The 13537-nt window shown below is 38.8% G+C and overlaps 1 protein-coding gene across 1 annotated transcript in view; it reads right to left on the bottom strand.

Moving 5' to 3' along the window:
• The window catches only part of AGPAT4 (1-acylglycerol-3-phosphate O-acyltransferase 4), a 72954-nt gene that overhangs the window by 9393 nt on the left and 50024 nt on the right, over positions 1 to 13537 (bottom strand). The window contains exons 6-8 of the mRNA XM_051811268.1: positions 8236 to 8338; positions 6069 to 6144; positions 657 to 855 (exon numbers count right to left, since the gene is read on the bottom strand). Of these exons, the coding sequence (XP_051667228.1) occupies positions 657 to 855; positions 6069 to 6144; positions 8236 to 8338 (378 nt within the window). The remainder of the gene's footprint in view (positions 1 to 656; positions 856 to 6068; positions 6145 to 8235; positions 8339 to 13537) is intronic.

Here is a 13537-nt window from a genome sequence, read left to right as displayed (position 1 = left end):
AGCACCCAATCATAGACAATATTTTTCCAAACTGATCTGGTGCTTGCTTCCATGAAGGACACCAAATGACATCTCCCTCCCTTTCTATGGGCCAGCTCCTTGTTTTGTTTTCCTTCCTCCCCTTAGATAACATACTAGTTCAAATACAAACCCAGGCAATTCAGAACTACCACAGGAACTGCAGGAATTACCTGTGATAGTCTACGCCCTGTGCTACATAAGTCAGAGAAGATGGCCATAACAGGCTGTGCTTAAATCATGAGTTCATGGATTACCAGTGCATGACACAGACTATGATTAGACAAAAGAATTCTCAATAGAATAAATTATCCTTAAGCCTTTCTTCTAGGCATTTAAAGTACAACCCAGCAAAGCACAACACAAGAAAAGAAAGCCTTTTGTAGGCAACCCACTGAGAAGTCACTGTTTTGATTTCTACAGAAACAGAAAATTTTGTAGGCAGCTCTTAAAAAAAATAATACAACTATACAAAAATAAACAAAGAATCTTTTTAACCTATTCCAAGCTAAAGTGGATATAAATATCCACCCACAGATGGGCTGTTAACTTCACAAACCATCTTTATATTTAGCAAGCCTCAATAAATCATATCTGAAAGCCACCCAGTAAGTAATCTTTTTGTTCAGAAAACTTACCTATTATAATGACAAATGCAAAACTAGCCAGTGTCAGTGATGATCCACTGTTGATCATGTTGATGAGCAGTTTGAACAAAGGATATAGCAGCAATAAGGCCCAGAAAAGCCAGTTCAAAAGTGTCCATGGTCGATGGGGTGGTACTATAGGGACTCCTGGGTAGGTTCCTGTTCTGTAATACTCTTCCTGGAATGCATCCTAGTAGAACAAAGGAGAGCAACAATTAAATCCCCATCTGCCAACAAAACTAGCCATTTCTGACTCTGATGTTCCACCTGCTGTGGGCTTGTAACCACAGGGGAAGATCAAAGACCAAGGGATGGCTGGAAAGCTTGTACTTTGAAGTCAATGAACACAGAGTCAAAAAAAAAAAGAAAAAGAAACGGGGGAAAAAAAAGGAAACAGCATACTTTCTTTCTCCTGCACATAGCAGCCTGAAAGATGGCATACCTGAAGAGTATAACAAGCCCAGTAAAACAAGATGGGTGATGGGATGTACACTCCTGCAGCAATGTTGAATCTCCTGCAAGAGCCACAGCCACTGCCCAAATACTGCTGGTAAGCCAGAGAAGTGTCTGGGCTACATGCTCAGCAGCAGATCCTCTGTTCCCTAATGTTTTCTCCAACCACTGCACTGCTCTAAAACAGTACCCACAAACCAGTCAGAAAAGGTGACCAGACATCATCTTGTCCCATACTCTGAAGAACACCACCCTCTTCTGCCTGCTTTGTCCCCCAGTCTTGTTCACCTCATTCCCATGAAGCTTGTGGAAGGAAGTTTGGGTGCTGATCCTCTCTAAACAGTTTACAATCTCTCACTGGTTTTGACCAAAGGACTCTCCCTTTTTGTATAATATCAGGAAGATAATGGGGTGGGGGCTGTTTTTCTTCTGTTCTGTAGTGTGTGTTTTTTAAAGCACAGAAGACTTAGAATTCAGTACCTTCCTCTAGAGCCCACAGGGGTGAACAGCATTGCCGTTAGTGATCTGATCAACCAAAGATATCAAAAGGGGGTGGGGTAAAAAAACCCTGCCTACTTGTTCAAAAGCAAAGATTATTAATCGGTGTTATCACATCAAACTGGTTAATTAACGAAGTCAGCATTAGACTGACATAAAAAGGAACCCTAGTTTAGTCAGAGTGAAGTCCTATACTTCTTCAAAGAAAGGATTTTTGGTTTCCAAAAATTCCAGCAAAGCCAAGATTGTCCTAATCAACACAAGAAGTTTATTTCTACTGTGCTATGACTTTACACTTACTTACACTCCAGCTGACATAAATGATTTTTTATTTATTTAAGAGCAACTTTAGTAATTAGAAGTTGCTACCATTTTATCTATTTCAAAGGGAACATTCAGCTTTAAGAGATTACACAGTAATTAAATACTGCACTCTCTTTACTGAGGTTAGAAAAATTATGACTGTTTTCCTCATGCAAGCTAGATTGTACTGGGTTCACTATAGCCAATTAATTAGTCATCTTCACCAGATCACACAGTGTATGAAGTTTTCTTTACAGTGCCTTGAGGACTTTGGTTTATAACTGCTTTAACAACACAGAGCTACTAATCATCAGTAAATTGAATTCTACTATATACAATTAGGTTCCCAAATACCAGCATTACCCAGGAAACTGAAGAATTCCTATTATTGGTATTGCCATTAGAGGGCCTGTTTCTACAGAGAGCAGGACAGGCTTGCTTAAAACAAATGCAGCAGTGTTTCCCTTCTTGGCTCTGCACAGCATTAGGGGCAGCAAAATCACTGACCACATCACAGAAAGGTTTGAGACAGATGGAAAACATATACAACAGGCAAAACAATGTGAAAGCCAACACCTCCACTATGCATTTCACACCTTTGTGAGGGAACAGCTCTTCAGTTAAGATTCCTTACGCTCAAATATATTTACTTTCCTTGCAAAAGACATCTGTGGGTTAATCTGTCTTCTAAGCTTTGCAAGAGTGCCTATAGTACCCATCATCTCAAGTCAGCCTTTAAACACATAACGTAGCTCAAAATTTCCTGAAATCGCTTCACCTACATTAAGCTCCTTTCATTTCCCTGCATACAGATTTTGTTTCTAGTTTGTAATCAATCCCATCCACTCAAGTATTATTTTCAGACATGGAAACATGCTCCCTCTATTGGCCCCACCAAATTTAAGTTACTTCAGACAATGTGGGGGTAATGCAGGCAACATCCGTCAGGGAACATCCATCAGAGGCTAACTGGATTCTTTCTCCCAGGAGGTCTGATGACAGAGGTATGCCGCTGCCTTTTCATGAAGAAGCCCACAAAGAATGAGTATCCAAAAATATAGTCTTTGTTCCCAAACACTGGAGTTCTGTACACATGCCCTCTTCAGTTATGCTTTGCTAATTCCCTAGGGCATTCCAGCATATATTTTCATACTCTGTTTTCCATGCTTCTCCTACAAGTGAGAAAAGTTAGAAGCTTGCTTTCTTTTTAATGGAAATTAAGATTCTCAAGCAGAACTTCTATTTCAGGCACTGAGGCTGTAAGGAGGTAAAAAAAGAAAACAAACGTGCAAGGGCTAGCTGAGTTGTGACTATTACACAGTACCTCTTCAGACCAGGCATTAAGATCCTCAACCCAGTCCTTGTTAAAGTCAAAGGCAGCCTCTCTAGCAATGGGAGTTTAAAAAAAATAAAAGAAATAAAAGAAAAAGGCAATGTGCAACACAAATTGCACCTCTGTCATAATTTGGCATTAACTGATGCAGTGTTAGACATACGTGGAAGGACAAACTCCACCTCAGGTGAGGAAGAAGCCCATGGACACGGTGCTTACTGTAAGCATGGAAAAGGAAGGAGAACAGTGTTTCGTTTAGAAGAGCACAGTGTCATTGTTTATCTGGCAAGACTCTGCTCACGGCATTTGCAGCAGTTGCTAAACCAAAAAATGAAGTACTAAGTAGCAAGAACATAAACATGCCAGATTCCCAGAGAAAAGTATCTCTGTTAGAGGTACATGTAAGTGAGAACAGGCAATGACATAAAAACCAACAAAACAAGCTTTTCTCAAAGATCTTCACTCCTTTACTAATGTCGATTTAATTTAAAAGAAAAAAAAGTCATAACCCTCCACGTCCACTAATTACTGATTTATTACCCATTCCAACTGCTCTGCACTCTGATCACCATGAGTGCACAGGCCTTGACCTCAGTACCTGTGGCACTCCCCAGTCACTAAATCATGCTACTACAGCATAATTCAGCACACTGTATGTAAGCCTTGAGAAAGTACTACAAACTTATTAAACTCACTGAGAATAAGCAAAGGCACATGTAACCATAATGCATGATAAAATGGGGGCTCTGCTTTCCAGTTGTGTGCACACCTTGTCTTGCTTTGAAACAGGAAATGAAGTGCTGCAACCAAAATAGACAAAGAAGGGGATGAGTGTGTATCTTACAATGAATTACTGCCCTTTGAATACAGATTTGTTACATTTTATCATAAACATTTACTGACTCTGAAGACAATCTGAAACAGAATTCATTTTTAGGAACAGCACCTGGGCGGCTGCTTGTTATCTGACCTAAAAGCCAATTATAATTTTTTAAATGCAGGGCAGAAAGATGAAACGAAACTGCATTTCTACCCTGCAGGGGGGCTTTCATCATCTCAAAACTCTTCAAGAAGTTGTCCCTGCTCTACATTCTGCCAGACTGATTTTACGAAGACATAGGCTTCAGTAAACCAGGAATGACTGCAATGAAATAACAGTTTCACTAATGTAAAACAGCTGGAGAAATAGAGACGTCACCCTCAGAAAAAAATTAAAACCATCCCCAAACAAAACCCCACCTCTAATGAATCAAAAAAAATGCTACGTAACCAAAAAGGTTTTAGTGGAAAGGAAAACTAAACACACATTCCTTCCCTCCTTCCCTCCTTATTCTTAACAGGAAACTATAGATTTAACCAACCAGCAAAGTTGCCATGAAGAACAGATATGAAGGATATTATGTTATACCGTATCATATAATAGTATATAGGAGAGGTGTACATTCTGTTTGCATTAGAAGTAACTGAGTGTTCACCAAAGGCCGAATAACAGAACAAACCTGAAGTGAATTACTGCAAACTAAGTAATAAGGGATTCAGAAAAACAATTACCATATTCTCATTTATGTTCTTGTCTTACAAATGTCTAAATGGTTCTCAGGAACATGAAAAATGGCTACAAATTCATAGCAGCAGAAAGTGGACTTTTGCAATTTTAAGCAAAAGGACCATTTGCACATATATGCCTCTAGAATGAGTACGAGCCTGTGGGTAACATCCTGCCTTTCTGCAAAGGTGCTGGGGGTTGTGTCTGAATCAGGTGTTATTGGCACAAATTACAAGAAGGGGGATCAGAGGCAAAGGTGGTAGATCTACAAGTGAGGTCTCAAGACATATTTACTTTTCTCATTCCTGTAAGCAAGCTGCTCAGAGGGGCTATGAATTAAAACAGAAACAGTCATGGCATGAAACTGAGAAAGACGAGGACATAATCAATACAGAAATGCTAACGTGGTGTCCTGGGTAGAGCATGACAAATGGCACAGCAGAATTTTGCTGTCCCAGTGAGAGGAAACCAGAGTTATATTCTATCACTTCTAAATCCAAAGCACTGCTGCATTTCAGTCTGAATACATAACTTTGATCAATGTATTGAAGGAAACTGAGCTGCCAGGCCCTCATGCCATACATACCTATGACTCCCACTGATTGAAATGGGAGTGCTGAGTGTATTCAAAAAGCACATCCCCCAACCCTTATCTCCTATATTCATAAAAACAAAGACCAGAAGAAACAGATTCTGAAAGACTGAAGGATGCATATGAAAGCATTTGGAAATAAGAAAAAAACTCCACCAGGCATCTACAAACACACAGTCATTATTATTCTCTCCTCATCCTATGTAATTAGGAATCTTAAACACATGCCTTCTATACACACAATGTGAAAGCAATTTATCAGCCTGTCCTATTAATATTGGATGTTTGCCTTGGTTAAAAAGACAGGGTAAAACAAGGGACAAAAATTCTAATACACTAAAAATATCTCATTTAGCGCACAAATTACTTCTTGATTAACAAGGTGCCTTTAAGGGGAAAGAAGACAAGACAGAAGATAATTTTGATTTTTGTATTCTTATGCAACTTTCTAGAGAAGAGTTTTAAAACTCCTCTATAAAGGTTTGTTTAAGCTTTTTTCCTGTTGCTCTTTATAAAGGCAATCATGACTGGTAGCACACGATCAGTTTGTATGCACAGAAACACCCACTCTAAGCCTCCAAAGTAGGACCACTACACACGGACACTGTAAAGGTCTACTAGCAGTATAAATAATGGAGCACTAGGGCTCACAATTGCTGCCTAGACAAAAAAACTAACCTTTTCTTGATATAGTTTGTGGAGCCAGGCAGAACATTCCTGCTCATCTTCTGGGACTTCCTCTAGTGGAATCCGCCTGCCAAAGGTAAACAAGAAAAATTCAAGAATATTAAATACTTTGGCTCCCATGAACAGCACTTGCATTATACAGACAGATTATCCCTCTGACAGGAGACTTGCTACATTTTTCTCCTTTTTTTAACTTGTGGTAACAACTCCAAGATCAGCAAAGTATAGTTTGCTTCTAGAGCTACCTTCGGTTCTTAGATATATGTGGAATTTAGAAATTGAGATTTCTGAAATAGTAATGCATTGTGTTTGAGTTCACTAGAGCAACTTTCTAGATAAAGGTTTACAATTATCTGTTTCCAAACAAAGGTTCTGAATTAATGAATTTTTTAACCCACCTATGAAGTTAAAGGCTGTACTTAATCAGCTAGGCAATAGAGAGAAAAAACAAACTATTCTTCTTATAACTTATGGTAAAGTTCTCTAGTGTTTCTCCATCAACATTTCCAATTATTGTAATTTTTGTTATGTGAAGCTTGGTTGGATAATGTCCAGCAAAATGGCTCCTATTACTGAAAAATTCTCTCTTGACAAACCAAAGTTTTCATCTCATCATATGAGTTTTGGTCAATAACCCTGTGACAGAAAAAATCTCTTACCAACCTCATTTAAGTACACTAATGGCAATATTTAATAATTTTACATTTTCAATGTAGGATATATTTTAATTAATATCCATTAAGAGCAGCATCAAATTAACTTCCTTCAGCACAAGAGAATAACTTCTCAGTGTTGGGACACTCCTGTTTGCAGTTAATAAATTAACAGGTGTGACACTACTGATTTGTTCCTTTAGTTAAAAAAGTCTTAAGGTTACAAACATTGCAAACCAACACAATTTAACATGGCCATCCAAATTTTGCAAAATTCCATTTAGTGCAACACCTACGGCACTTTGATAAGCAAATATGGAGGATTTTAAAGAACATCTGTGATAGTCCCCAGCTAATTGCCAAAACAAATTTAGCCATGAGGCTTACCCTGCCTGTAAGAGCTTTTCAAGAAGCTCAAAAGGACAGAAGAGTAAATAGCTACCCTGAGTTGTGAAAAGCAATTTCCATAGCCTGCCAGACTGACTCACAGCAGGCTGGAATGGTGTAAATGGAGATACAGGAAGAGGAGACGCCCCTGTGCTCCACTGGAGAAATGGCCCACACAGGTAGGGCCAGCTGCTCCTCCATGAACTAGCCAGCCAAGCTGAGTACACCAAACACAAGGACAACCAGGCTAAGCTATCAAGTGGGAGGAGGAATCAAGAGAAAGTTTCTTTTTACCCTTGAGCAAAAACAGTTCTGAAGAAATATTTTTTCAAACAGGCAGAAAAGGGGAGGTAAAAAGAAAAGGTCACCCTATTCCATTTGATGTTGGTATCCAAGATAAACCAATTGGACCAGCCCACTATAGCTCTAAAGGGGTTATGATGAACTCCTGATCACTTGTGGTGTCACTTTTAGGCTCCTATGCTCCAACCCTAAACTATCTCATGTCCTGAGTGCCTGTAGTATGGGTGCTGCTGGTAAAACCTCACTTGGGAATTGGCTCATTCCCATTAAGATTATGGGAATCCATTGGGGTATTCATCACTTATAGAAACATTAATGAAAAGGAATCCAAGTAATGTTTTTTTCATTAAACAACCCCCTGGTAGGGAGGGAGCAGCAGGCAAATACATCAACTATACCAACAAACAGAGATAGGAACAGTCCTCAGCCTGGCCTCCACCAGAGTTGGAACTCCTGTGCCAGAGACAGGTATAAAGCAACTCCATCTGATCACTTAGATGATGTTTGATATTCTGGCCAAGGGAGTGAAAAGAGGCCCTTCTGCTGCTCCTGAGCCAAGAGACAGACAAATGAATAAAAAAATAACAAACAAAAAGTAGTGTAGACACTTATGGGTTCCCCACATATTTGCAGTCACAGAACTTTACAAGAAACCTTTCCCATCCAATAGGAGTTTTTATCTGAAGCTCTGTGAAGCCGGGTTGGTAGAGATTTGCTTTTCATCACCTACTTGAAAACATTCCCTTATTTGTCCAATTCTGACTGCAAGTACACACTCCTGTATGCTAAAAAGGAATTAAACTATGGTTACTTGCCTTACATACAAATCTGCATGATATTTTTTTCCATTTAGAACTCCCAGCAATGTTGGATTTTCATTATTTCTAAAATTGAGGGTAGAATCGTAGACTGCAGAAACTACAAAAAGAGAAACAGGTTATGTGATTACAGTAGTAATACAATGGAAATAAGCCATTATCTCTCAGACAAGGAGAATATTTAAATAGCACCACAGTTTGAGCTGTCACCAAGGTAAAAATGACAATGGAACACTCAACATGCAGGATTTAAGAAGGCCTTTCAGTGACCCTTTCAGAAACTGCACCAGCAGAATGAAAAGGTCTGCTCTACACCCTTGCCTTCTTCCCCATCAGGTGCAGAATGACGGGCATACAATTATAGTTTCTGACAGACTGTACCTAGGACTTCCTAGGAGTCAATGGTTGAAAAACTGTTGTCTGTCTTGACTCACTGTGAATGATGCAACTACCCCCCTAAATAAGGGGGGAAACAACCAGGCAGATACACACTTTATAAACAATGAACAATATATACCCTTTGACTAAGAACAGGTAAAGTTTGTGTGTGTGGGAGACATCCTACAGCAGAAGGGCTTAATGTAACTATAAATTGCTGGGGTCAAAACCAACCCCCCTTTTATGTCCCTTATTTGATAACTCAGGCAGTTGCTATAGGGCAAAGGCAGACACAGAATGACAGACCACATCTTGTGTGAGCTGGGCTGCTGCTATGAAGACATGCAAATGAACAAAACTGCAGCCAAACTTTCAGTGTTGAGAAAACTGTTTCTGCAGTTCAGGACTGAGCAGCTACAGCAAAAGCATTTGCAAAGGCCAATTGCAGTTAAACCAGACAGCATTAACAAGCAGTTTCCAAAGAGAAAACATTCACTGGTAAACCACATACAGTGTTTCAAAAAAGTTTTTCTGAACACATACTTATTTTCTTGATGTCACAAAATTACCAGAGAACAATTCATTTTCCTGACACTGAAATATGTTGTGCGTCATGGTATGAGTTCTAAGATCAATGACAGCAAAAAAACTTCTCTTTTTTTGTCACGTGACTAACAAGCATTTCACCTGTAGCTTGCTGTATTTTAAGTTTCCTGCTCCAGAGTTTTGCAATAATGAATAAAAATGCATGTCATGAACCTTTATTGTGAGAGCTCTTGACCCGCCTAAGAAAGACTTTTTTTACATAGCACAGATTTGCTCTTGGTTTTGAAACCTCTCTAGAGAGATAAATATGGCTTGGTCACAGCATTCAGCTCCCAGAAACTCATCACATCATTTGTCACTCCAAAACAGAATGCAAAGCACAGAACAGCTTCAGCACTGAAAGGAAATCCTGAACACAAAGGCCAAACCCCTGTCACTGCATACAGACTGTCCATTGCACTAATAACTCCATTATTCTCCTACTACAGTTAGATTCTTAGCCCAAACTCAAAACTGCAACACATAAGCTAAAATCTACTTCTAGCAGACTACTCTCCCTGTACAAGTAAGAAATTACTTTTTTTTATAAGTATCTGCCTCCATTTTTAAGCTTCTTAGCATAGAAGGATTTTACTAATCACTCTAATTTACTAATCCAATGTAATTGAATGAAAACAAGAGCTCAGTTTGGTTTATTCAGGGTAAGCTTCTTAGTTTATTCTTTAATAGCATTATTCTAACGACAATAGGGATGCAATAAAGCAAAGTATGATATACAGAACACTTGTTCTTTCATTTTTTTTACAAGATATCTCCATTTGAGTTTTTATATGAATTGGCTTTTGTTCAGACAAATTGGAAGATGGTTCTCCTGTTCTGAAAAAAGCTTCTGCAGAGTTGGCTAGGAACATCTTTATATGCTGACAGCCTTACAGAATCTTCCTTTTCTCCAGGGAAAAAAAAGAAATCCTATTCCAGTTTGCAACTGGTATATAGTTTCATATTTAGTCCAGTCCCTTTTAATAACACATTGAAATCTTTTGGTGCAAAGCAGTGCCAAACCCAAGACAATGACAGCATGTGCAGGAGTAAAGAGACCTCTGTTATATCCAGATATAACAGAAGATAACTAAAGACTTCAGCTTTTTCATTCTGAAAGTGTAGGAAAAGAACAACAATAGAAGTGTCAAAGAAAACGACTGCATGAATTTAAAATTTGCCAGAAAGCTTCCAAAGCCAAAGCAGCACTAGCATGCTGTATGAACTGGTTATCATTAAAAGTGGATTTTGCAATTATATAATTAGAACTGGACCTCTCATGACTTTCTCATCCAAAAGCTGAGGAGTCCAGAAATTTCACTTTCTAAAACAAGTAAAAAAATAACTCCATACTATCATGAAAACATTGCAACAACTGTCTCACTCTTGGGCTAATATAGGCAGCATCAAATGAAGTTTTGCTTCATTTGTGAAATATTTTCTATGAAGAAATTATATCTTAAAACCTCTTTTTCATTAAAAATCAAACACAAGTCTTTGAAAGCCGTTTCAAAGGCTCAGAATAGATACAGATCATAACTAAATCGAAAATTTTTCCAGCCGAATTGCTATTTCCTGTCAAAAAAGTCTAGGGGTTTTTTTGTTTGCTTTCTAATCTCTGCACAGTTTTTTTTCCATATCTTTAACTTTGTTCTCTGTACAGCATTCTGACAGAGAGCTATGTACTTAAAAAGTAAATAAAAAAGATTTAATTTCTTAACTTCAACCTAAAAGAAAAATAAATCTTCAGATTACGCATCTAGAGAGGATCCTTCTTACTTGACTGTCCTCTTGAATTTCACGCATTATTTTGTGGCCATGAAGGATCATGCCAAAATTATGGTGGATCATCTGACAAATCAACCTACAGGGAATGAGTAGACCTACGTGCACCTTCATACTAGCACACAATGATCTGAAGATTGCAAAATGGAGGGGAGGGTACAGTGGAATTCACTGTACTTTTGGTATGTTATCACCTTGACACAATCCTCTGATTTGCCATTTCATTGCTCTGGTCAGCTTGGTCAAAAATCACTCATCCTCTCAAACTTGGTAACTTTCTCTGGACGATGACTAGAAGCCCACTTGAAAACAAATAATAACCCAGGACTAAAGTGCAACTCAAGGGAAGAAAAAAGTCATTGCAAGACTCTCAAACACTGTCATACTGAACTCCATGAGAACATCACTCTGGAATTTATTCTCGTGCGTTTTCTCTAGGACAGTAGTTCCCAGTGTGCACAACTGGAGGAAAAGGTGCACAACACAACTTGGGCTTATCTACAATCCATCTTGAGGCACATTTTTAAATACAAGTCTTCACTAAATAAAAACAGCTGAAAGGAATTGCCTGATATACACCCAGGCAATAAAAGTAACAGTTAAATATATCTTTTGCAGTAATTATGACATTTATTTTTATAGTAAATCATGTACGAGTGTTTTAGAAACGGATCTGCATTTCCATTTGTTTCCATGAACAGTACAGGTAGCAAACAGCAATTTATTAAGACAGCAAATAGCTTCTAGAAATGAAGCTCCTGGTGACTGTGTCTCTACTACCATACTGGGAGAGACGGTCACTGACAAAATTATCAGAAAAGTTCAAAAAATATTAAAAGCACTTATTTAAGAATCAAATTGTGTGCAGAGGTCTGAACTTGTGAAAGTAAATCTCTGAGAAGAAAAGAATTCCATTATCACTTATGAAAGAAATGAGTTAGGAGGGAAGGTCCTTTACTTGTTCTCTCACGTGAAAGATATTTTTATCCAAACATATCTGCTTATGCTGACAGAAATGGCATCACTGGTATGGAGGCAGCTTCTCATGTATGTACATTGAATAAACTCCTTCTGAAGGTAAGTTTTTCAGAACAGATGGACTTGCCAGGCTCATGTCACCAACGTCTATTTCTGACTACTGGAGAAATACTTCAGAACTACTTCCAGAATGACTGCATCACAGAGCATTAAGAGCTGATACAAAGTTTTGAAGAGGACCAACCTATGATCACTGGTACTATAGGTGAATTACCTCTACAGACGGAAAGAACACCATCTATCCATGATATAGTGCTACAGCCTCAAACAAGTGGAATCACACCTTTGTCAGAAAGAAGTGGAAAAAAACCAGACAGAAGCTCTGTCACACCCAGCTGTGAACTGGTCCAAAACCTGTGGCTTGATTTCATTGCTACATGGTGCTCCAGCTCCAGCCAGGGCCACCACCCCTTGTGGGAGATCTGAAAGTGCATTAGCCTAAATAGCAGGGCCCAAAATGGATTCAGGGAGCTCAGCACCAGTCTCTCATTTTTAGAGATGCACAGGGATACCCCACTGCAGATTTGACCTAACTTCTAGATAGAGCTTACATTTCTAGACTATGGACTGTCAAAACAGACTCCCATCACATTCTCTTTTCAAAAAACATGCACGGACTTCCTTGTTATCTGCATATAATAATGTTACAAGGAGTTCTAAAAATAAGACATTGATTACAAAGGCTTTTCAAATGCTTGTCACATGTACCCCTTGTCTCTATAGGAGAGAAACATATAATAACCCAGACAATAACCCTCGTATCTCCATTTCATTGCAAAAAGTGGCAAGGCAAGTAAATCAACACATCCAGAAAAACGTGCAACACTGATATGGGGTCATCAAACCCTCAGAGGTCTGTTGGTTGGGTTTTCAAGCTCAACAGCTTTTGTTGAAACTGTATATGAGAAGCTACGGCTCTGTGCTTCTCCTTGAACTTCACAGGAAGTACTACCTTCTTAGTGGCCTTACATTGCCTCATCTAGAGAGTCACAGCTTCTGGAGTGAGGCAATGACACACACTCCCCTAAGTATATGAGTAATCTAGCAATCTCGGCCTTATTTTTCTGAAGGTATTTCAAATATTTAGGATCCTAGTAAATGTTACTGTAGTGTATCACATGAACACCAAAAAGTTTTTATAAATGTCACTTGGGTTCCCTACAGTTGTTTCCTTTTGAAACATATTCCCACAAATCAGCTATTTGTCCACAATCATGCCTTATTTGGCTTGTACTACACAGAGCAGTGAGAAGAACAAAATCACCACCAAAATACCCTGTCCTTGATTCCCAGCTCAGGGCATTAGAGGTCACAGAGTTTTGACTCATCTCTTCTTCAGTGCCTCAAGTCTACCACCTCCCTGCCCTCAGTCAAACAGCCACCCTTATTCAAAAGGCAAGGTTAAACTGTGCCCTTAAGGGGGTTACTGGATGCTTCACATAACTTACCTCTTCTTCATGTATCAGAAAAGATCCAAGCTATGCTATCCATTTTAGGGGTGGAAAGTTGTAGG

This window comes from Manacus candei, unplaced genomic scaffold, assembly GCF_025592945.1.
Source record: "Manacus candei isolate 608988 ecotype Guabito, Panama unplaced genomic scaffold, ASM2559294v1 h1tg000081l, whole genome shotgun sequence".
NCBI classification, from domain to species: Eukaryota; Metazoa; Chordata; class Aves; order Passeriformes; family Pipridae; genus Manacus; species Manacus candei.
This window is presented reverse-complemented; position numbering and strand designations above follow the sequence as displayed.